Source organism: Phascolarctos cinereus, unplaced genomic scaffold (genome assembly GCF_003287225.1).
Source record: "Phascolarctos cinereus isolate Bilbo 61053 unplaced genomic scaffold, phaCin_HiC Scaffold_5;HRSCAF=322, whole genome shotgun sequence".
NCBI classification, from domain to species: domain Eukaryota; kingdom Metazoa; phylum Chordata; class Mammalia; order Diprotodontia; family Phascolarctidae; genus Phascolarctos; species Phascolarctos cinereus.
The window spans coordinates 359116312-359141630 of record NW_027555958.1 but is presented as its reverse complement, the minus strand read 5'-3'; the positions used below and the strand labels follow the sequence as shown (position 1 = coordinate 359141630).

At 36.2% G+C, this 25319-nt stretch overlaps 1 protein-coding gene across 6 annotated transcripts in view; it reads left to right on the top strand.

The window, feature by feature from the left end:
- MARK1 (microtubule affinity regulating kinase 1) overlaps positions 1–25319 on the top strand; it is a 151201-nt gene that overhangs the window by 67259 nt on the left and 58623 nt on the right. For all 6 annotated transcript variants that reach the window (XR_013487301.1, XM_078156305.1, XM_078156303.1 and 3 more), the window contains exons 4-5: positions 16016–16064; positions 19145–19210. Coding sequence is in view for 5 of the 6 variants with exons in the window: in XM_078156305.1 (XP_078012431.1) it covers positions 16016–16064; positions 19145–19210 (115 nt within the window). In the remaining variant the exon portion in view is untranslated. The remainder of the gene's footprint in view (positions 1–16015; positions 16065–19144; positions 19211–25319) is intronic.

Sequence of the window (25319 nt, the reverse complement as noted above, 5' to 3'; positions counted from 1 at the left end):
AAGAGTACGTTACCTATCAGATTTATGGATAGAAGAGTTTATGAGTAAACAAAAGGGAGGATTGAAATGTAAAATGGATAATTTTGTTTGCATTAAACGAAAAAGGTTTTGTACAAATAAAACCAATGTAGCAAGATTAGAAGGAAAGCAGAAAATTGGAGAGAGAGTTTTAAATATAGTTTCTCAGATAAAGGTCTCATATCTCAAATATATAGAGAACTTTGCCAGATTTATAAGAAATGAGTCATTCCCCAGTTGATAAATGGTTAAAGAATATGAACATGCAGTTTTTTTGATGAAGAAATCAAAACTTTAGTCATATGAAAAAATGCTCTTATTTATTATTGATTAGAGAAATGCAAATTAAAACAACTTTGAGATATCATTCCACACCTATCAGATTGGCTAAAATGACAGAAGGGGAAAGTGACAAATGTTGGAGGGGATGTGGAAAAATTGGGACATAAATACATTGTTGGTCAAACTGTGAACTGAAGCAACCATTTTGGAGAGCAATCTGGAATTATGCCCAAAGAGTTACAAAACTGTCTATACCCTTCAACACAACAATTCTGCTCTTAGGTCTGTTTCCCAAGTTGATCAGGAAAAAGGAAAAGAACCTATATGTTCTAAAATATTTATAGGAGCTCTCTTTGTGTTGGTGAAGAACTAGAAATTCAGGAGATGCCCATCAATTGGAGAATGGCTGAGCAAATTGTGGTATATGATTATGATAGAATACTACTGCACTGTAAGAAATGATGAGCTGGTTGATGTTAGAAAAACATGGAAAGACTTGTATGAAATAATGAAGAGTAAAGTGAGCAGAACCAAGAGAATGTTGTATACAGTAACAGCAATATTGTTAGAAGAATAATTGTGAACAACTGAGTTATTCTGAGTACTATAAATACTCAAATCAAAGGGGCAGTTAGGTGGTGCAGTGAATAGAGCTCTGGCCTTGGAGTCAGGAGAACCTGAGTTCAGATCCAGCCTCAGACACTTAATACTTACTAGCTGTGTGACCCTGGGCAAGTCACTTAACCCTGATTGCCCACCCCCCAAAAAAGCATAAAAAACAATACTCATGTCAGCTACAAAAGACCTATGAAGGAAGATGCTATCCACCTACAGAGAAAGAACTGATAAATAAAAGTATGTATAGTATGGTTTTACATAATATTTACAAATCTGTGTCACATGGCAGCCTTCTCTAGGGCACAGGGTGAGGCAGGAGGGAGATTGTTTGGAACTTAAGGTAACCAAAAAAGAGAAAAACAAGGGGCAGCTAGGTGGCACAGTGGATAGAGTTCCATCCAGCCTTGGAGTCAGGAGGACCTGAGTTCAAATCTGGGCTCAGACACTTGACACTTAACTAGCTGTGTGACCCTGGGCAAGTCACTTAACCCTGATTGCCTCACCAAAAAGTGAAAAAAAACAAACCCAAAATCCTGTGGAATCCCCCCAAAATATGTAATTACCACAGGATGCTTCATAATGGATTAGAAAGAGAAAAGAAGGGAACACTCCCAACTTCATCTAGAGTTACATAAGAGGCTCTATGTGCCTCTCTCCCCAATTTCTTTCTCTTGTTGTCTGCCTCCCTCACGCACCCTATTCCCTGGCCAACCATTTGTTGTCTTCCTCTGTATTCTCTGTCCCTTATTAAAGTGTGATTGATGCATCACTCCCATCTTGTTGCTAGCATGATCTTTTCTGAGAAACAGAGAATTCAGAAAGTATAACAATTCTCATCATACAACACTTGAGGGGGTCATAGATTTGTATCTAGAAGGAACCTCAGAAAAGACAGAGTTCTTATTTTACGAATGAGGGAGAATGTTCTTTGAACCATAAAGGACAGAAAAAAATTGCTGATAGGAAAAAAGAAAATCCAGGGGATAAGATAAGCTATCTCCAAGTATTTGAAGATGTGTGGGGCAAAAGAATTCACATTAGATTTGGAGTCATAACCTGGATTCAAGTACCAGCTCTGTCAAATAGATCTTGGATCTGGGTGAAATTGGAAGAGTCGCTTAATCTTTTCTAGCCTTTGGTTCATCTCCAAAAGGAGGCAGTGGCTAACACTGACTAAATTATGCATTTTCTTTGCTCCAGAATACCACAATAGTCACATATACCAAAAGGTCAAATATAAAATGAAAGGAATCACATATGCAAACATATTTAAAATACCACTTTTTGTAGTTGGAAAATTGATGAATACATTTTGGCATCTAAATATAATTGATCTCTATAATGCAATAAGAATTCATGAATATGAAAGATTATGAAAAACCGGATAAGATTTGTATGGACTGATGCAAAGTGAAGTGAGTAGAACAAAGAAAACGATGCATACAGTGACTACAATAATATAAAAGAAAACAACTTTTTAAAATTTCTAATCCATGTAATGACCAATTATGATTCCTAAAGACTGATGATGAAATGTTTCCTATTTGACATATCCCATGTCACCCCTTGACAATGTTGAACCTGAGGTACAAGATAAAACGTATGTTTTCAGTCACTCTTGAAAGAAAGAAAGAAAGAAAGAAAGAAAGAAAGAAAGAAAGAAAGAAAGAAAGAAAGAAAGAAAGAAAGAAAGAAAGAAGGAAAGAAGGAAGGAAAGAAGGAAGGAAAGAAAGAGAAAGGAAAATCATGAAGGGAATAAATGTCAAGTTATGGTTTTTGTATCAAGAATTTTGAGGAGAACAAAAGAATTTGAATCCATGGGGATGATTCTCGATAAAGAATATAAAGCAAGCACATCAGATTTGGGAAGTAAATACACTGAGATGAAGACAAGCTGGAAGAAGAGAAGAAAAGGGCATTAACATCTGAAGCCATATTATTTATGCATTAAGTAAGAAACTGCATAAACATAAGACAACTGAAAAATTTTGAATACAGAAAAGGTACAAATTAAAAAGATCCCAACTGTCTCCACAACCCCCCCCAAAAAAAACCCCTCACTTAAATTAAGTGGTTAAATTTAACAATACTAATCATAAAGAACAAATTCTGTGAGCAACAAGGAGAAAGACCTCTTTAAAAAAAAACCCTGGAAATCAAATTCAAATAGCACAAACTATCCAATACTCAAAATAACAGAAGTGAATGGAATATATATTCCAAAAAGGACAGGAATACAAGATACAACCCAAAATAACATACCCTGCAAACCTTTGCCTAATTAATGAAAAGAGATGGATTGTTTAATAAAGGAAAAAAGAAGCATTTGGGACATCACGGAAAAAAAGTATAATATTCAACTTCTGCACTCCAGATAACAGAAATACAAGAAAGGTAAAGGAATACAAACTGCCAAGGAAAGAATAAATAATAAAATAAATTACTCAGTCTCTTATATGATTTAAAAAATGAGAAGTGAATGACTATCTTTTGGGGTCAAAAATAAATATAGGACACAAGGAATAAAGATGAAAGCAAAAGTTAAAGAGAGAGAAATGACAGTAAAGAACCAGGCCTGAAACACCTCTACCCCCACCCCCACACATACACATACACACACAACAGGTGAATCAGTATATTTTATGTGACAAGATTGCACATTTGGAGGGTACATAAATGGAGAGGGGGAGGTAAAGTACAGAGGGGAATTGTGATGTGCCCTAGTCAAGTCCATAAAGGAACAGCGAAGGAAAGAAACTTCCATAGTTTGTTGGCAAGAAGAGAGTCTATAGGAGAATAATAGAGGTGATAGAAGAGGGATTAAAACAGGAAATGAAAGGGAGAGGTCTTAACTCATTGGTAGAAGTACCACTGAATAACACTCCCATGGAGGGGAGGGGACCAGGTCGGAGGTGGGGGGGGAGGGTTGGATTTGGAACCTTTCTGGTTATCTAATGTGTAGCACCTGTGTGGCACAGTGGATAGAGTACTAGTCCTGGAATCAAAGGACTTGAGTTCAAATCCAGCCTCAGACACTTACTAGCTGTTTGACCCTAGGAAAGTCACTTAACCCTGTTTGTCTCAGTATCCCTTATCTGTAAAAATGAGCTGGAGAAGGAAATGGCAAACCACTCTAGTATCTTTGCCAAGAAAACTCTAAATGGAGTCACAAAGTAGTCAGACGTGACTAATTGACTTAACAATAACAGTCAGTAGTATTTCATAACCCACCGTTTCCCAGCTGTTGTGGCAGTTTTCGTTTGACAAATACTTATGGGAAAAGTAGAAGGCTGTCTAGCAGAAACCAGGTATAGACCAGTATTTCATTACATATAGCAAGAAAAGCTCCAAATGGGTACATAATTGAGCCATAAATGGTGATATCCTCAACAATTTAGAGAAGCTTGGAAGAAATTACTTGTCAGATCCGTAGGTAGGGGAAGACTTCATGACCAAGTGAAAAGGAGAGGTTCAAAGAAGGTAAAATGGGTAATTTTGATTACATAAAACTTAAAAGTTTTTGCAGAAAAAATCCAGTGTAGCTCAAATTAGAATAGGAATGGGAAATTTATTTTTTTTTTAAGGTCGAGAATGGACTTTATTTTACCATAGAAACCTTCAAAAGATACAGAAGATTTAAACAAACTCATAAATAGCTACAGAAAATAAATAAAATATATATGATAGTACATAAATTCCCCTGAAGAAAGAAATTGAATTTGGGGTTGCAAGTGAAGCAACATTCTAAAGAAGTTTCTCCCTCTTACTCCTCCCACATATTTGACTGCCTTCCCCCCATCTCTGCCCCCTCAGGCAAACATATTTCAGGCTTACTAAACAGGCAATCTCCTCCTCAGACATGAACTATCTGAATAACACATGGTGAAAGTACAGGCCTTTTATTCTCTCAGGTTGAAGGTTTGTCTTTTTTTTTTTCAAAAATTAATTTTTATTTATATCTTTTTTCATGCTGACTAAATTTCCCCTATATCTCTCACCTTTCCAGTACACACTTCTTGGCTAAGGCAAATCACTGGGCCTTTCTGGGCCTCCATTTTGGCACCTGTAAAATGGTGATGCTGATACTATCTGACTCCCTTGAGAGGGCTATTATGAAGAGCAAAGGAAATAAAGAATAAGAAATCCCAACGTGAGGTCTGAATATTATTCATATAAGAGGGCACATCCATTTGACTGCATCTTCAATGATGTGTGGGCCCACTGAGTCATTGAGACAAGTTTCAAGTATCTCGTTCCTCAAGAGACTGTATGCCTTTAGCACATGATACACTGACTTGATGAGTACATTTATGTGGTGGAATAAGGGGTGCAATGTGAAGGAGGGGCTGCAAAGGCAGGGTTCAGGAGCATATGAATCTTACCCTGCTAAGCTGGTATGAACTGGGACAGGGACTCAAGCCTAGAGAGGTGGCACTTACCTTTTAAAATATGCCACCTTTGAACCCAATAGTCCAGATAATCTGGAGCTGAGTGGAGTCTAGACTACATTAGCAAATCATGCTGCATATGATTAATAGGATCTAATACGTTCTGTCTGTTCAGAGAAGGTACGTGGTTGGTTTGTTGCTTTTTGATTAAGTTATAGTCTAGTAAATGGAAGAGTTAAGATTAGAGCTCAGAGACAAGGAATGGGAAATTTAAAAAATCTTTGTATCAAGTTCCTCTATTCCGGATCTTATTTCTAAAATATACAGGGAACTGATTCAGATTTAGAAGAATAAGCCATTCCCTGACTGATAAGTGATTGAAGGATATAAATGATATTTTTCAGAGAAAGAAATCCAAATTATAAATAGCCACATGAAAAAGTTCTCCAACATAGTAATAAATAAATAAATGCAAATTAAAACAACTTTCAAGTGCCATCTTACACTTACCAGATTGACAAAGTTGAAAAAAAGGGAAAATGAGAAACAGAGGGGCAATGGTAAAACATGTACATTAATGCATGGTTGGTAGAGCTGTGAACTGATCCAGCCATTGTGTAAAGCTATTTGAAACTGTGCCCAAAAATCTATTCTTAAATTGTACATTCCCTACTATTCTGATACCACTTACAGGCTCATACCCCAACAATTTCAAAGAAAGAGGATCCATATAGTACCTCTTTTCATGGTGTCAAAGAATTAGAAACTGAAGGAGCGGTCATCAAATGGGGAATGGCTGGCCAAGTTATGGTATATGTGTATAGTGCAATACTGTTATGTTATAAGAAATGAAGAAGGGGAGAGTCACTGCCCTTGGGTGGAGTAAAGGCAGAGACTCGCTTGTACTCTCCCAAATTCCCTTCCAAACAACATTAAAACAATGCCTCAAAATTAATTCTGGAGCAACATAACCAAAGGTTAAGATGAAACATTTTTCCAGCCAAAGATGATTTAGAAGGTCAGCAGGAAAGGTCTTGTCTCACTGGGGTGAGAGTGGAGTGCAGTACTGTGCCACAGCAAGCCAGCAGCAGGCCTTTGGGGCAAGTACATTGGTGTCTACAGCTTCTGGAGCTCTCAGCCCACAGAAGATAAAGGGGTTGGACAACTGGTCAGAAGATTACAGGAGCCCCTTTGCTGGCCCTGGGTGCAAGATTCTTGTATTACCTATACATGGCTCTGGGTCACAGTTCCAGGGTAAGGTGAAGCATTGGCACATTAGCGTTTGTAATCCCAGGGAGGCGGGGACTGGTCACAGTTCTAAAGTGGAAAAGAGGATGGTGGTGTGAAAGCAGTGACTTGCTTGAGCTGTCCCCCAAACCCCTCCAAATACCCATAAAAAATGGCTCTAAACAAATTCTAAAGCAGCAGAACCCACAAAAAGAGTAAAACAAATTTCCAGCCCAAGACAACCTGGATGGTTGATCAGAACAGTATATCTCCCCGGGCAGAGAGAGGAGAACAGTTCAGCGTGGGTGTGTAGGCCACAGCAAACCTGGAGCACGACTCAGAGAAAGGAATCACAGGCAGCTATGGCGGTTTCCAGACTCTTCAATCCACGAACACCAAAGACAACTTAGAAGGTCAGTGGGAAAAGTCTGTTTTTGCGGTGAGAGAGGAGCTAGGTGAGAGCCAGTTGCAGAGCGCGGGAGCCTGGGCAGTGGCTGTGTCCTGAGCTTCCAGCCCACAGACTGATGGGGAATCGAGTGGCTGATCAGAGGGGGACTGCAGGGATCTCTTTGCTGGTGCTGAGGCAGGAATCTCTTGCTTTGCCTGTGGCGGTCCTGGGGTGATGAGGAGTGCTGGTGCGGTGGAGCTTGTAGAGGTGATGGAGAGGAAACCCTCCTCACAGTTCCAAGAGAGAAAAGACTGCTTGTGGCCGATCACTCAAACACCAGAGCACAGGCCAGGAAAAGAGTAAATACCTCGATCCTTATCATACTACCTTGGAAGAACTGAAAATTTACAGGTCCCTACAAGTATCTCTGAAAACAGCTATACAAACCCCCAAAGCTTGGGACAGTACATTCTCCACACTGGAAGGAGACTCTTACCTTAACAAAGAGTTTAAAACTCAAGTACTACTGTTGGCTGGGATCGTGAGCAAACTTCACAAAAAGAGTCAGACTATATTATCTTACTTTGGTGGCAAAGAAGATCAAAACATACAACCAGAAGAAGACAACAAAGTCAAAGCTCCACATCCAAAGCCTCCAAGAAAAATATGAATCAGTCCAGGCCTTGGAAGAGCTCAAAAGGGATTTTGAGAAGCAAGTAAGAGAAGAGTAGAGGAAAAACTGGGAAGAGAAATGAAGTGATGCAAGAAAATCATGAAAAACAAGTCAACAGCTTGCTAAAGGAGACCCAAAAAAATACTGAAGAAAATAACACCTTAAAAAATAGCCTAACCCAAATGGCAAAAGAGGTCCAAAAAGCCAATGAGGAGAAAATGCCCTAAAAAAAAAAATTGGCCAAATGGAAAAGGAAGTCCAAAAGATTACTGAAGAAAATACTTCCTTAAAAATTAGAATAGAGCAATTGGAAGCTAGTGACTTTATGAGAAATCAAGACACAGTAGAACAAATCCAAAAGAATGAAAAATTAGAAAACAATGTGAAATATCTCATTGGAAAAACAACTGACCTGGAAAATAGATCCAGGAGAGAGAATTTAAAAATTATTGGACTATCTGAAAGCCATGATCAAAAAAAGAGCCTAGACATCATCTTTCAAGAAATTATCAAGGAAAACTGCCCTGATATAGTAGAACCAGAGGGCAAAATAGAAATTGAAAGAATCCACAATCTCCCCTGAAAGAGATCCCCAAAGGAAAACTCCTAGAATATTGTAGCCAAATTCCAGAGTTCCCAGGTCAAGGAGAAAATATTGCAAGCAGCCAGAAAGAAACAATTCAAGTATTGTGGAAACACAATCAGGATAACACAAGATTTAGCAGCTTCTACATTAAGGGACCAGAGGGCGTGGAATATAATATTCCGGAGGGCAAAGGAGATAGGATTACAACCAAGAATCACCTACCCAGCAAAACTGAGTATAATCCTTCAGGGGAAAAAATGGTCATTCAGTGAAATAGAGGACTTTCAAGCATTCTTGATGAAAAGACCAGAGCTGAATAGAAAATTTGACTTTCAAATACAAGACTCAAGTGGAACATGAAGAGGTAAACAGGAAAGAGAAATTATAAGAGACTTATTAAGGTTGAACTGTTTACATTCCTGCATGGAAAGATGATTTTATAACTCATAAGACCTTTGTCAGTATTAGGGTAGTGGGAGGGAAAAGATTATATGTATGTATAGGTAGATAGAGGGCACAGGGTGAGTTGAAGATGAAGGGGTGATATCTGGAGAATAAAATTAAGGGGTGAGAGAGGATTATGCTAGGAGGAGGAGAAAGGGAGAGGTAGAACAGGGTATTATCTCGCACAAAACAGACAAGAAAGGGTTTTTACAGTGGAGGGGAAACAGGAAGGTGAGAGGGAATGAGTGAATTTTATTCTCATAGGATTTGGGTTAAGGAGGGAATAACATACACACTTAATTGGGTATGGAAATCTGTCTTACCCTATAGGAAAATAGGGGGAGAAGGGGACAAGAGAGCAGGGGGATGATAGAGAAAAGGGCAGATTGGGAACAGCGTAATCAGAAGGAAGTACTTCTGAGGAGGGACAGGGTCAAAAGAAAGAATAGAATAAATGGGGGGGCAGGATAGGATTAAGGGAAATAGAGTTAGTTTTTCACAACATGTCTACTATGGAAGTATTTTGCATAACTGCACATGTATGGGCTGTATTGAGTTGCTTGCGTTTTCAATGAGGGTGGGTGGGGTGGGAGAAAGGGAGAAAATTTGTAACCCAAAGTTTTAAAAACACATGCTTATTTATTTATTTGTTTGTTTATTTATTTATTAATTTGTTTTATTTTTTTTAATTGGATTTTTAGGTAGTTGGAGTTAAGTGACCTGCCCAGGGTCACACAGCTAGTGGCAAGTGTTTGGTCTGAGGCCAGATTTGAACTGAGGTCCTCCTGACTTCAGGGCTGGTGCTCATCCACTGAGCCACCTAGCTGTCCCTAAAACACATTTAAAAAAATGTTTCCACATGCAATTGGGAAATAAGAAATACAGGAAATGAGGTACAGAAATCTATCCTACCCTACCGGAAAATAAGAAGGGGAAGGGGATGGGGGGGGTAGAGATGGAAGGAAGGGCAGACTAGGGGAAGGGGTATTCAGAATGCATGCCATCTTGGGGTGGGGGGGAGGGGCAAGATGGGGTGAAAATTTGGAATTCAAAATCTTGTGAAGTAAATGTTGAAAGCTAAAAATAAATTTATATATGAAAAATAAAAAAATAAAGTGGAAAAGAGTGCTTGACAGACCAAGAGAGCACTGAACGTATCTTTCCTTAAATCATATCACCTCAGAAGAACTGAAAACTTATAGACACCCTCCCTCCCCCCCCCCCAAACTAGCTGTGAAAACATCAATAAGAAAAATTAGAAACTTGGGACAGTGCCCTTTCCATCCTGGAGCACAGCCCAACGTCAAATGAGCAAACAACAAAGAATTTGACCATAGAAAGTTACTATGGTGACAGGGAAGATGAAAAAAACACTCAGAAGAGGATAACCATGTCAAAATAGCTATTTGTGAAGCCTCAAAGAAAATTGTGATTGGTGTCAGGCCCAAAAAGAATTCCTGGAAGAACTCAAAAAGGATTTAAAAAAGCAGATAAAAGAGGTAGTAAAGGAAAAATTGGGAAAAGAAGTGAGAGTGATGCAAGAAAATCATGGAAAGAGAGTAAACAGCTTAGTAAAAGAGGCACAGAAATTGAAGAGAAAAACTCTTTAAAAGCAGAATTGACCAAATGGAAAAGAAGGTGCAAAAACTCACTGAAGAAAATAATTCCTTAAAATTAGAATCGGGCAAGTGGAAGCTAAAGTCTCTACGAGATCTCAAGAAATAAAATCAAAAGAATGAAAATGTAGAAGAAAATCTGAAATGTCTCATGTGAAAAGCATATGACTACCTGAAAGCCATGATCAATAAAATCCTACATATTATATTTCAAGAAATTACCAAGGAAAACTGAGCTGATATCTTAGAACCATATGGTAAAATAGAAATGAAAAGAACCTACTGATCACCTCTAGAAAGAAATCCCCAAGTGAAAACCCCTGGAAATATTATAGCCAACTTCCAGAGCTCCCAGGTCAAGGAGAAAATATTGCAAAGGCCAGAAAGAAACAATTCAAATATTATGGGGCCTACAGTCAGGCTAACAGAAGACCTAGCAGGTTCTACATTAAAGGATCAATGGGCTTGAAATACGATTTTCTGAAAGGCAAAGAGCTAGGATTACAACCAAGAATCAAAGAAGCATAGAAAGAGTAAAGAGAAATCATAATGGATTAAAAAAGGTTAAACTGTTTACAATTCCTACGTGGGAACATGATAATTGTAACTTATAAGAGCTTTGCCAGTATTAGGGCAGTTATGAGGAATATACATAGAGGTCATGGGTATGAGTTGACTATGATGGGATGATTAAAAAAAATAAAATGAAGGAGTGAGAAAGAGGGATGCACTGGGGAAACGGTGGAGGGAAAGGTAAATTATCTCACATAAAAGAGGCATGCAAGGAAAGGTTTTTTACAGTGGAGGGCAAGGTGGGAGAGTGGCAGGCAATACTTGAACCTTACTGTCATCAGAATTGGCTCAAAGAGGGATTAACATACACGCTCAGTTGGGTATAGAAATGTATCTTGCCCTACAGGGAAGTAGGAGAGAGTGATTTTATTTTATTTTTTTGCTTCCAGCGCTTTTGTAATTTGTGTCACAATCGTTTCATCCTCAGTGCAGGTGACCCCTCCCAGAAATGCTGTTTTGACAGGGCTTTTCTGAGCCCTGTTTCTACTGGTGAAGAGATCAACCAGGCTAACATTGGACATGGGAGAGTGTGTTAGGGGGTGCAGGGGAAGGACAGGGCTAAGGAGGACCACAAAAGGGGATAGAGGGTAATGGTAAAGTTTTGCAGAGACAGCTCACAGCTTGGTTACATTCCTGTGGGCTGCCAAGTGTTGGCAAGAGCCCCTCCCTAAGAGAGAATCAGGGAGGAAATCCCACTGCTTTAGGACTCCTATGACAGATCGAAGAGAGGGCACATTGAGGGAGGTGGTGGACAGAAGCAGAACACTTTTGAAGTGAGACAAGATGAAAGGCGAAAGAAAGAATAATAAATGGGGGGAAATTGGATGGAGGGAAATACACAGTAATCAACTGTGAATGTGAATAGAATGAACTCACCCCACAAAACAGAAGTGGATAGCTGAGTGGATTAAAACCCAAAATATGACAACATGTTTTTTCCCAGACATACACTTGAAGCAGAGAAACACACAGAGAGTAAAGATAAGAGGCTGGAGCAGAATCTAATATGCTTCATCTAAAACAAAAAAAAAGCAGGGGTAGAAATCATGTTCTCAGTCAAAGCAAAAACAAAAATAGATCTAATTAAAAGAGATAAACGGGGTGGGGGGAAGATACATAGACAATGCTAAAAGGCGTCATAGACAATGAAGTAATATCAGTAGTAAACATATATTCACCAAATGGAATAGCATCCAAATTCTTAAAAAGGTAAATGAATTAGAGAAGAAAATAAATAGTAGAAATATGCCAGTGAGGGACCTCAACTTTCCCCTCTCAGAAATAGATGAATCTATCTAAGATCTAGTAGACCTCTGGAGAAAATTAAATGGAAATAGAATGGAATATACCGTTTTCTCAGTGGTACATGGCACTTACACAAAAATTGACTGTGAATTAGGGCATAAAAATCTCAAAACCAAACGTAAAGAAACAAAACTATTAAATGCATCCTTTTCCAGTCATAATGCAATAAAAATTACATTAAATAAAGGACCAAGGAAACCTAGTTAAAAATTAATTGGAAACTAAATTTAATCCTATAGAATGTGTTGGTCAAAGAACAAATCATAGGAAAAATCAGTTTCATTAAAGAGAATGACAACAATGAGAAAGCATACCAAAATTTATGGGATGCGGCCAAATCAGTACTTAGGGGGAAATTTTTATCTCTAACTTACATCAACAAAATAAGGAAGAACAGATCAATAAATTGGTCATGCAACCAAAAAATAAAAAAAAAAATTTAAAAGAACAAATTAAAAATTCCCCATTAAATGCCAAATTGGAGATCTTGTATCAAAAATGAAGAGTGAATGCATGTCCAATGAAGATGGAATTAAAGCAGTTAGAAACTGTTTTGCCCAATTACATGTCAATAACTCTAACAATTTAAGTGAAGTGGATGAATATTTACAGCAATATAAATTGCTCAGATTAACTGTATCTCTCTTTTTTTCCTTTTTTTTTTTTGGGTGGGGGTTAAGGCATTGGGGTTAAGTGACTTCTCCGCAATCACCCAGCTAGTGAGTGTTATGTGTGTGAGGCTGGATTTGAATTCAGGTACTCCTTACTCCAGGGCCAGTTCTCTATCTACTGCGCCACTTAGCTGCCCCTTAACTATCTTAGAAAAAGAAATTAAACAAGTCTTCAATGAACTCTAAAAAAAAAAAATCACCAGGGTTAGATAGATTCAGAAGTGAATTCTACCTAACATTTAAAGAACAATTAATTTGAGTATTATATAAACTGGAAAAAGAGGTAAAGAAGAAATCCTAACAATTCCTTTTATGATACAAATATAGTGCTGATACATAAACCAGGAAGAGCAAAAACAGAGAAAGAAAACTGCAAACCAATTTCTCTAATGAATATTGATGTAATATTTTCAAATAAAATACTAGCAAGGCTATTTCAGCAATATATCACAAAGATTGTACACTTTGACCAGGTGGGATTTATATCAAGAATACAGAATTGGTTCATTATTTAAAAAAAAAAACTATCAGCATAATTGTCCATATCAGTAACAAACCCACAAAAATCATGAGATTGTCTTTATGGATGCAGAAAAAGCTTTTGACAAAGTACAACACTCATTCCTATTAAAAACATTAGAAAGTACAGGAATAAATTGAGCTTTCCTGATAGTGAAAAGTTGTATCTATCTAAAACAATTAGCATATACTACCTATGATGGGGATGAACTAGAAGCTTTCTGAATACAAAGATGCCTATTGTCACTACTATTATTCCATAGAGTACTATTTATGCTATCAAAATAAGCGAAGAAAAAGAAATTGAAGGAATTAGACTAGGCAATGAGGAAACAAAACTATCATTCTTTGCAAGTGATATGATGGTATACTTAGAGAATCCTTGAGAATCAACTAAAAAACTATTTGAAATACTTATATTCAACAAAGTTGCAGGGTATAAAATAAACCCATATAAATCACCAGTATTTTTATATATTACTAATAAAGTTCAGCAACAATAGAGACATCCCATTTAAAATAACTGTAAACAGTATAAAATGCATAAGAGTCTGTCTGCCAAGACAGACCCAGGAACTATATACAAAACACTTGTCACACAAATAAATACAGATCTAAACCACTGGAAGAATATTAATTGCTCATGGATAGCTGAGCCAGCATAATAAAAATGGCAGTTCTACCTAAACAAATTTACTTATCCATTGCTATGCCAAACTACCAAAAAAAATATTTTATAGAACTAGAAAAGAACAGTAATAATATCCCTAGAACAAATGGTCAAGACTATCAAGGGACTCAATGAAAAAAAAGATGTGAAGGAAGGTGGTACCAAAGCAGTAATTGGAGTAGTGGATCAGTGGAACAGGTTAGGTACGCAACAGACAGTAGTAAATTACCATAGTACTCTAGTGTTTGATAGACCCATTCTGGAGGCAATGTGGAACCATGTCCAAAGGGCTATAAAACTGTGTGTACCCTTTGACCTAGCAGTGCCACTACTAGGCCTGTATCCCAAAGAGACCAAAGAAAAGGAAAAGGACCAATTTGTACAGAAATATTTAAAATAGACTTTTTGTGATGGCAAAGAATTAGAAATTAAAGGGATGCTCATCAGTTGGGGAGTGGATAAACAAGTTGTGGTTTAGGGCAATGATGGAATACTATTATGCTGTAAGAAATGAAGAGCAGGATACTTTCAGAAAAACCTGGAAGGAGTTAACATAAAATAATGCAAAAGTGAAGTGAGCAGAAACAAGAGGACATTGTACATAGTAACAGCAATATTGTAAGATGATCAGCTGTGAATAACTTAGCCATTGTCAGCAATACAATGATCTAAGACAGTTATGAAAGATTTATGATGAAAAATGCTATCCAGCCTCTGGAGAAAGAACTGATAGAGTCTGAATGCAAGTCAAAGAATACTTTTTTTAAAACTATATTTTGTCTTATGTTTTCTTTTGCAACATGGCTAATATGGAAATGTTTTTCATAACTGTATATATATAAAATCTATGTCTAATTGCTTTCCATCTCTGTGAATGGGGAGAAAGACAAAGGAGGGAGAGAATTTGGGACTCAGAATTTTTAAAAAGAAGTTAAAAGTTGTTCTTACATGTAATTTGCTATATATATATATATATATATACATATATATATATGTATATTCACATAAAAAAGAAATAATGAAGGGGATGGTTTTAGAAAAACCTTGAGAGAATTGTATGAACTGATGCAAACTGAAGTGTGTAAAACCAAGAGAATGATTTATACAACAGTAATACTGTAGAAGCAAGTAATTTTGAAACACTTAGGAACTCTGATCAACATAAGAAAACCAACTGTCAGTTTCAAAGGACTCATGACGAAACGTGCTATCCACCCTCACATAAGAGAAGTGATGGACTTAGAATGCAGAATTGAACTTTTTTTAAAAAAACATGGCTAATGTCAGAATATTTTTGCTTCACTCTAAATATTCGTAATGGGTATTATTTTGTTTTGCCTTTTTGATGAAAAAGAAAGGGGGGTATGGTAAGGAGAGCACTTGAAACTAAAAAATAAAATAAAACTGAGTTTAAAGAGAAATTGAGTTATCAACAATTTTCACTTTATGGTTGACAAGAATGTTTCAGGAAGCCCATATTACATTATTACTTAGATCTTAGAATGAAAAATCTGTAACATGAAGCAAATCCTAACCAAACAGAAAGGTATCAGTACAGGGTGGTTTATCACCTGAAAGTTGGATATCAGGTTGTGGCTTCTTTTTTTGTCAGTTGCTATTCATCAATCTTCCACTAAGGTGAGAAGTTTGTATTGGTATTAGAAATGCCTTTCCAAATTAAATCATGTATCCATAAAGTACTGAATTTAAAAATATAGAATATATGTATATATTGAATCATAAATTGTCAACTCTGAAAGAGATCTTGAAAATCATCTCATCCATCTTCATTTTGAAGATGAGAAAACTCAGTTTTAGAAAATTTAAATGATTTTCTCGAAGTTGTTTGAGTAATTAGTAACAATGATGGAACCGAAACTTAGGACTCTTGATACCTAGTTCAGTACTGTGATATTGGAATAGATTGGAAACTAGTCTCTTCCAGTGATTATGTCTGTGTAGCCCCTTTTATTCAAATGAGATCATATTTAAAACTTTTACCAAAAAATATGTTTAAATAATTGCTTTCTTTGACAGTTGTTTCGAGAAGTACGAATAATGAAGATATTGAATCATCCCAGTATAGGTATGTATTTTGTTACTGTATAGATGTATAAGATTTCTGTTAGAAAAAGGAGATAACATTTAGAGATATGTATAGGTAATCAAAAAGAAAAGGTGATTGTAGACAATCTAGAAAATGAAGTGTTTGTTAAAAAAAGGAAACTGCTGATAAGTATGTAAATGGAATATTTAATAACTATAAAAATAGTGAATGTGATTAGAGATCAGAGTCTACTTACTATACCTTTTATATCCCTTAACTAAATCTCTTTAAACTGAGATTATATGACTTATAGCTATTCCTAATAAAAGGAATTCTTTTATTAGGAATACCTTTTTAATTCTTTGTAATTCCTTATATTTTGGGCTCAGTCGTTAGAAACTCCTGTCAGTAGCTGGGGTTTAATAAAAAATTATTAACACGTGAAATTCCTTTAAAGTAGACTTCATAACTCTTTGAATCTTTAATGTAAGAAATTTTAATCTATTCATACTCATGTTAAGATTGATACAAACTTAAGGGGAGCCTAGAAAATGAAATATCTTGTAAAATCACTAAATTCATCAATAGTTGTCAAATATTTATTTATTCAGTACCTTCTTTGTACCCAGTCTGTGAGAGTTAGAAAGAAATATCTGCATCACATAATCTGTATCCTCAAAGAACTCTCAGTATGATTACTGAGGTAGATTAATAGATGGATGTATAGATGGATGGATCAAATGATAAATATGAACATTTTAAAATCCAAACACATTTGTAATTACATGTGCCATGTATTGTACTGTGTATCTCGTTTCTTGGTAAGTGCTAGATAGGGAAGGGGAACAAGATAATCATTTATATGGCACCTACATAGTATGTTTAAGCACTTTTAAAAAATTATGATCTCATATGATCCTCTCAACTACTCTATGAGTATTCTTACTATCCCCATTTTACAATTGAGGAAACTGAAGCTAATAAAACTTAAGTGACTTATCCAGAATCACCTGGATAATATGTCTAAGGCTAGATTTAAACCCATTTTCCTAAGTGCCCTTTCCTAGGTTCTATCTAGTCCTCTGTCAGCTGAATGAGATAGTTATAAAAATAGTTTCTTTTAAACTTACATTTTAAAAATCATGACTAAAAATTGAAATAGTTTACGTTTATAAAATTACAGAGTACTTTACATATGTCAGACCATTTGTTACTCACAACAACTCTGTGAAGAAGGTAGTTAAAAGTATTATTATTCCCATTCTACAAATGAATGGATAGATTCAGAGAGACAGTTTTTGCCGATATTTACACAGCTAGGAGGAACAAGTTCTGAAACCTAGGTCCTCTGCTCTTTTCATTACACAGTACTGTCTCTCAGTAACAACACAGTGGCCAGATGCTCCCTTAAAGATGTCCCAGAAAATGCTGATTAAGCTTCACCGTGTCAGTATTAGAGAAACTCAGTAAAAAGCAACCTCTCTTCTGTCTTCTTTTAACTGCTTGAGTGTTTAGTTTATTTTTGTTTTGCTTTTTAACCTTGAAGGAGCTTGATTTCCTTCTCCACTACCCCCAGGCTTAGCCGAGAGCAGGAGCAGGACACCGTACTTCTCCACTCAGGTGTTGGTAGAAGGCTGTGTGTTGTTAGTAGGGTGTTTCTGCATGAAGCATGTTGCCTCTTTGAGCTCCCACATCCTACAGTTAAGTAGCTCTCTGAGAGTTAGTAGTGTTAGCTGAAGGATACCTTTCCTTGGAGTAAAAAAATACACTCTAGAAAAGTCACCCCTAACCCTGCTTCATAATCAGTCAATATTTATTAAATGCCTACTATGTGCCAAGCAGTGTGCTAAACATGAATTATTTCAGAATGCAGAAGTCAAGGCTGTTTGAGCCTGAGAATCCCTTGTGCCCTTCTTTCCCAGACAGACTGAGGACTGTGGGGAAGGGAGAAAAGCCAGTTTATTCCCGTAGCTACGACAGATAATCTGGTTATAGTGGGCCAGTCTTCTTGCTTTTCATCCCCTTCTTTCCTTCCTTCCCTCAAATCTCTTATTGTTCACACTGAGCAGAGCCAAGACTTGAACCCAAGTTATCTGAGTACAAATTCGGTGTTGTTTCTATTGCATTTCGTTGCCTTCTCTTCCCTTCTCTATTCTTCCTATGACTTGTATTCTCTTCTTCTCATTGTTCCTTCCCTTTTTTTGTGGCTCCCATCAGTGCCATCTTTAAGTGTTTCCATTTAGTTAATGGTTAGATAATGGCATCAGATCTGATTTTATAATCTACTTTAATTATTTAATTTGTGATGCTGCAGTTTACATAGTATTTCTTTTTGTTTTTCTGTATTTCATTAACATTCTGGTTTTAACTTTTGGAGATCTGCAATTCTGTTTCTCCTTTCTGTGTATTTATTTCTGAACTCATGATTATCAGTTATCTGAAGGCTACTTATATTTACTAATATGCTAATTATTTTTTACCTCAACTAAAAATTTTGGCAAAAACTGGTACTAAAATGTTAGAATAAGTTTTTAAGACCAAGAAAAGTAATGAAATTATGACAGTGACCTATATCTAACATCTCTTGAGTCTTTCTTTCTAGCATTTTAAAGACTAGAATACAAATGAAGCCTCAAAGAGTAAAAAAAAAAATTCAGAAACAGATTTTAACAAAAAATCTTATAACTTGAATTATGAGGCTAAAAAGAACAGTTCCATTTATAAGTATAGCATTTAGTGTTTTATCATGTGCCTATCACACATGAAAAAATGTGTTAATTTTACTTGGTAGGTTATTTATGTTCATGTAAAAGGGATGTTAATGGAGTTAGTTTTGATCCAACAAAGTTTGTATAATTTTGATCCACTAATATGTTTTGTACAGGTAATTTTTGGAATGATAACCAGGGTGGCAGGGATTTCAGTTCCTTTTTTTCCTCAATCAGAAAAGAACATATAACATTTTATGCAGTTGATAGTATATAATAGCTAATTTTCAGAGTTCTGTGAATTTTTTATTTTATTATCCTGATTTTAAATAATAACTACTATAAATGAATCTGTACTTCATCCTGATAATTATGAAATTTTATTTCTAATTTCCTTTTTTAATTTTTTAGTAAAATTATTTGAAGTTATTGAAACAGAGAAGACACTGTATTTAGTAATGGAATATGCCAGTGGGGGTAAGTATGGCTACCTAAGGGGGTAAAACTAACTAAAATTTGAAAAAAAAAGTTTTAAGGTGTGGAATAACATCTAAGGATTACATTATATATATATATATATATATATATATGTATATATGTATATATGTACATATATGTATATATATATTTTTAATGTTAATACTGAGTCTGTTTTATTTTTGCTTTTCAGAAACCTAAGTAACATCATGTAATGTAATGTTTACTTGTTTCTAACTGAGGTATTATATGCTCCTTACATTTAGTTTTCAAACTTTGGTTTCTCTTAGAGCCAGTCAAATACATATTTGTGGCAGTGTTTAAAGCTACTTTGTTTTAGAAACTCATAACCCACTTTGAGTTTCTAAAACTTATTTTTCACAGTTTGAAGCTCTAGGCCATAAAGGGACAAAAACAGTACACTTAAAACGGTGTTTAATAAAGTTAACTGTAGAAAAGTATATGCTACCTCGGAGACAGAGGGGGAGGAAATTTACATGATAATTTTGTTGTATATTTGAAAGGAGTAGTAAATGGTATATAGTAGATTTGCAGTTTCATGTGCAGTCATCTTTTTTATTGTACAGTGTTATAGAAATGCTTGTTTTATTCCATAAATTAAAAATAAAGTAAATTTTTTAAAAAAGAAAGGCATATGCTAGACCAATACTTGATTTGTAGATTAAACTACATTAGAATCTCAGTTTACATACATTTTTGGAATAATCCATAAAATCTAAGTTTGACCCAGATATATTTCTAAATAGGAAGATAACAATGAATCTGAAAATATTGGTAATATAACTATCAGTGAAAAGACATATGTATGTATATATATATATATATGCATATGTAGTATGTGTAATTATATATGATATATATATATATAATATATATATATATATAAAATATGCATATCTGTGTAATTTCAAGAATAAAAAGGTTGAGTTTAGGATAGTTTTTTATTGAACACAGTGCTGCTTTTGAAAGAAGTTTCTATTGGTGACTGTTACCTGAGCTATTATTTCTAAAGACATGCAGTTATTTACCCCTGTAAATAGCATTCATTTCCCCTTTCCCCCTCTACTTTTCTTTTTAGGTCACATGCCCTTTGTGTTAAAAATCATAGATTTGGTAGCATAAAATCATTGAAATGTAAATTGCCTTTTTTCAGAAATAAGAAACTTCCCAACAGGACTTGAAGTTATTTTAAAAAAAGAGAGATCACTATTTTTGGGGGGCTTTGGAAAAGGATTTTAGAGGAATATTTTAAATATTGTTTATTCAGTGTCACCATTTAGTAAGTAGACCCTTTGTATTTGTGGGAAACTGAATTTTAGAGTACAGTAATAGCAGGGGATTGGTTTGCTGATTCAAGTTAGGAGTATAACTGTAGGCTGTTGCCTTGAGAAACAAATTGGTCGATTTAGAGTAGTTATAGTTATAAGTAATAAGAGGGAAGAAAGAAAATGGATCAGAAGTGTAGGCAGAGTCATCTAAATTATAGGGATCTCTAACTTAGGAATGCCCAGTGTGTGTTTGATTTATGTACATTCCTGCCACTTAATCACCTCCAAATAACTATTCCAGTCAAGTAGGACAAATTATACAACTCCTTACCTCTTCCAACTATAGCAATTTAGGGTTTACTTATCTTTTCTTCTTGGTACTACCCTACCCTCTGTAGAACCTACGCAGTCCCCTATATCATCCTAGCGTCTTTAGCGTATGGTTGGTCCAGAGCTAGGGCAGAAGTAGCAATAATAATAGTATTATACATTTTCCCCTAGCTCAGGTTCCAACAGGCTTTTGCAGAGCACTAATATGGAGCCTCTTCTGCTCCTCTGTCCTCCTTTTTCTCCCAGTTCCATTCAGTCTGTTCCTATCTACAGGCTGCTTAGTGCAGGCCCTCATCTTCTCATACCTGGATTATTACAGTAGCCTATTGGTTAGTCTACCTTCCACAAGTCTGTGTCCACTCTGGTTCATCCTCGAATCAAAGTGATCTTACTAGGACACAGGGCTGACCATGTCGCCTCCCTACTTAATAAATTACAGTCACTCCCTGTTGCCTCCAGGATCAGATGTAAAATCCTCTGCTTAGTGTTCAGAGCCCTTTATAATCTGTCTCTACCACCACTATCACCACTTTTCCAGTCTTCTACCCTTGTACTTTCCCCATCCTCCCTCAGCTGCCTTGTCATGTACTCCACTGACACTGGTCTCCTTGTTCTTCACACAAGGGACTGTGTCTTTTGACTCCTGGCATTTTCACTGCCCATCCCCTGTATCTAGAATGCTCTCCTTATCTCTTATCTCCTGGTTTTGCTGGCTTTCTGTTAGGTCCCAGGTAAAATCCTACTTTTGCAGGAAGCCTTTCCTTCCTCCTACCCTTAACTTAACAGAGGGAAGCTTTCTTGCTGTTTATTATCTCCGTTTTATCTTGTACATAGTTGTTTACATGTTGTTTCCCTCATTAGACTGAGCTCCTTGAGAATAGGAACTGTATTTTGCCCTCCTTTGTATTCCCACAACTTAGCACAGTACCTGTGCTATTATTGTTATTGTTGCAATGTTCTTATTGTCATTCATTCATTCAGTTGTGTCAGACTCTTCATGACTCTGTGGACCATTTTATACCAGTATTGTCCATGGAGTTTTATTGGCAAAGATACTGGAGCGGTTTGCCATTTTCTTCTCCAGTGATCTGGTGCATAGTAGATGATGCTTAATAAATATTCATCAATTGACTCCTAGATATTCTTCTTCTATTTTTGTTGTACTGTTCTTCCATGGTTCTCCTACCTGTCTGACTGTTGCCTCCTAATTTCTTTTGTTGAACCATTATCCATGTCTTTGGACTCTTGCCTGGGCCCTTGTTCTTTGTCCTTCTTCATTGACTTTCTCTTGGTGATCTCATCAACTCTCATTAGTTTGAATGATCATCTTTATGTTGATGATTCCCAGATCTGCATATCTAGTCTTCTTCTCTCTCTTATACTCTGCTCCTGTATCAGGTACTTCTTCCTGGTCATATCCGTCTAGATATTCTATATACTTCAACGTATCCCAAATGGAACTCAATATATATATTTTCCTATACCAGACCTTCCTCTTAACTTCCCTATTTCTGTCAAGGTCACTATGATCCTTCTGGTCAACCAGGTTCCCAGTCGAGAAGTCATTCTCAGTACTTTTCCTTCTTCGTCACCTTCCCTAAACTAAAAGTCTTGGCAATTCTAACTTGTATTCATCCCTTGTCTCCTTTTCTAGGCCTTTCACCTTAGCTTAGGCTCTCCTGACTTTTCATCTGGACTATTGCAGAAGTCTCCCATTGTTCTCACTGCTTCCCTGATCTCCTTTCTCCAACATGTCCTCCACACACAGCTGCCAAAACAGTCATCCTAAAGCACAGTGGCTCCCTGTTGCCTGTGGGATAAAAATCTTCATCCTGTTGGAAGCTTTTCCCAGTTTTCTTCCTGCTTTCCAAGTTGTTAAGAGCTCACTCTCCAAAAATTGTCTTTTATTTACTTATCTCTGCCTGTTGTCTCTCCTTCTCAGTACTATGTAAAGTTCTTGAGCGTAAGTGTAGTGAAATTTTTGAGGATCTCGAAAAAGAGGCATGTTGTCCCACACTGTTTTGCCGGCATCTCTTTCTATGCAATTCCATTGAGCCAGGCTCACCACTGCCACCTGGTGGTTATACAGAGGTGGTTTAGTTTCTTGTCTTACTAGTAGCTGCAACACCTAGCACAATAGCTTACTTACATGTAGTGGGCACCTGCTAAAAGCTTATTGAATTGAAATGAAAAATTGAAATGAATTTGGTCTAAGCTCCCTACCTTGTTTCCCTGCCCCCCATGTGTCTTACCCTTACTTTAACTTCTGTGATGAAGGTCCCAGTAATACTGTCTACTTTTCTTTAGCTTAGAATATTAGTGAAAAGAGGAGGAAGAAATGAGTCAGGTGTAAGATTTTTTGCAATATTTATTGCTATGTTCCTCCCCCTGTGAGCCATAGGTAAGGAACATTGCTTATGACATCAGATTTTTTTCGATGTGTTAATTGGTTTTGCAGAGATAAAATTTTAATAGCTTTCTCTTCTCACTGTTACTAATAAAAATAAAACAAAACCCTTTGAACTCAGTGTTTTGAGGGTTTCTTGCTTTGGGGGTATAAAAGTAGAAAAGAAGGAATAAGACGAGGTGAACTAGAAATAACAAATCAAGCAGTGGACCCTGTCTTTGTGTCTCCTTTCATATTACCTGCCTGCTTTTCTCAAACTAGGTCTTGGCCTCAGGGCCAGCAATAGTGGCCATAAAGTAAGCTACTGCTCTTATGTTAAGAGTTGGGGAAATTTTTCATTTAAAAATTCAAATTGAGTGTATTTTCCTATAAAAATGTAACCATCAATGATGGATAACCCTTTGTAATGCTATTTTTATAGCACTAAATTCCCAATATATTATACATTAAATAGGCTTATAATGACCACTTATAACAGTGTTTCTGGTCTGAGTTATAGAAGACCTACACATGCAAAGTTTTAGAGCAATCTACTCAAAAATTTGGAACTATCTAGAATTTTACTTAAAGTTTTTAACTAATCACAAGTAAAACTGAGTGATCTGTGGTATCTCTTAGCTGATCAACTAATTGCTTTCTCTTCAGGTACTAATTAGACTAAGTGACTTTTGAGGTCCCTTCAAAATCTAAGATTCTGTGTTTCTGATTCAAGAGTGATTTTACATGGGATCTATAAAACATCAATGCAGCAAGAGACTTCAGAGGTCATTTAGTCAAAATACTATATTTTATAGGTGAGGGAAAATTACACTTGAGTCAACGGAAAATCAAACCCAAAACTTCTAATTGCTGACCTGTCTTTTTACATTGTCCATTATAAAGTCTTCTGAAGAAAATAATTTTGTACAATGTTAATGTAGTTTATTGTGTTTAATTGTGCCTTTTTTAGATATACAGAATTGAATGTTTTAGTAAATTTGTTCTTTTAAAAGTTTATTTTATTTTGGAAATAGTTAATGTAGGTTATTGCCACTGTTTTGCCTTAAACTTACATGATTATATTGGGAGATTGATATTTATTAATACAGTTTTGCAAGTTATCACAGAACCTGGTGCTAAAACATGTTAATAGACTTAACATTAACAAAAAGCTTAAGGGCTACATAATTTATTCAGCTGGTTCTTTCTATCTTCTGAATATCTTCTATGACAGTCTGTCTGTGAGAGAAGCCCAAGTATAATTTATATACTTGGATACTTTTCCTTTACTAAATGGGGGTGGAGGGAGGTAAGATAAGCATGGCTAGCAGGTCGAAATGGCCTTGACAAAGTGAAAATGTTATATTTCATAACCATTTGCCAGTTGTGTTGATTATGAAAATATAAAGCATTTTGACTTTCAACCAAGTAGGTCAACTTTCTATTTTTCTTAATGGAGGGGCATAATAACATGGGTAATATAAAGCATAGAGTAATCATTGCTTTACCTCATTCATGTTTTGGGTCTGAGGGCTCTAGGGTAGGAGACAGTTTTAAGAACCCCTGAGACAAACACTCTTCAGACACTCTGCAGTTCTGATCCATTTTGCTTCTACAAATAGTCCCACTCCTACCATTTGGTTTCTTTTAGCTGAAATGCTTTGCCAGTTCTACTTAAGGCTGTGACAGTGGTTTGGAAGCCATTCTCAAGTTCTTGTTATCTTCAAATGATATTAAATTAGTTCTGAAAAATGTGGTACAACATTCTTCTCCTTTGAAAGTTTTTTTAGACATCTGAGGCTTTCATTTGACCAGAAAAACCCCAAACCAGAAATACAACACAGGCAACAAGGAATTAGGCAAATTTATCTTTACTGGGTATAGGTCAGTGGAATTCTGGCTCAGCAGTGGTGCTGTGGTACTTCAGTGGCTTTGGGAAAGCAGGGTATCCAGTGAGATGGTCTGTGCATCATTGTCAGTAAGTCCAGATGATCCTAGGGAGACTAGGGTGTAGAACTACTCTGGGAGAGTTCTATGCCAAACTGGCCTTGTAGACTCATTGAAGTTCCATGAATTGGCCCTATTACTATCTGTGTCTTTGAGG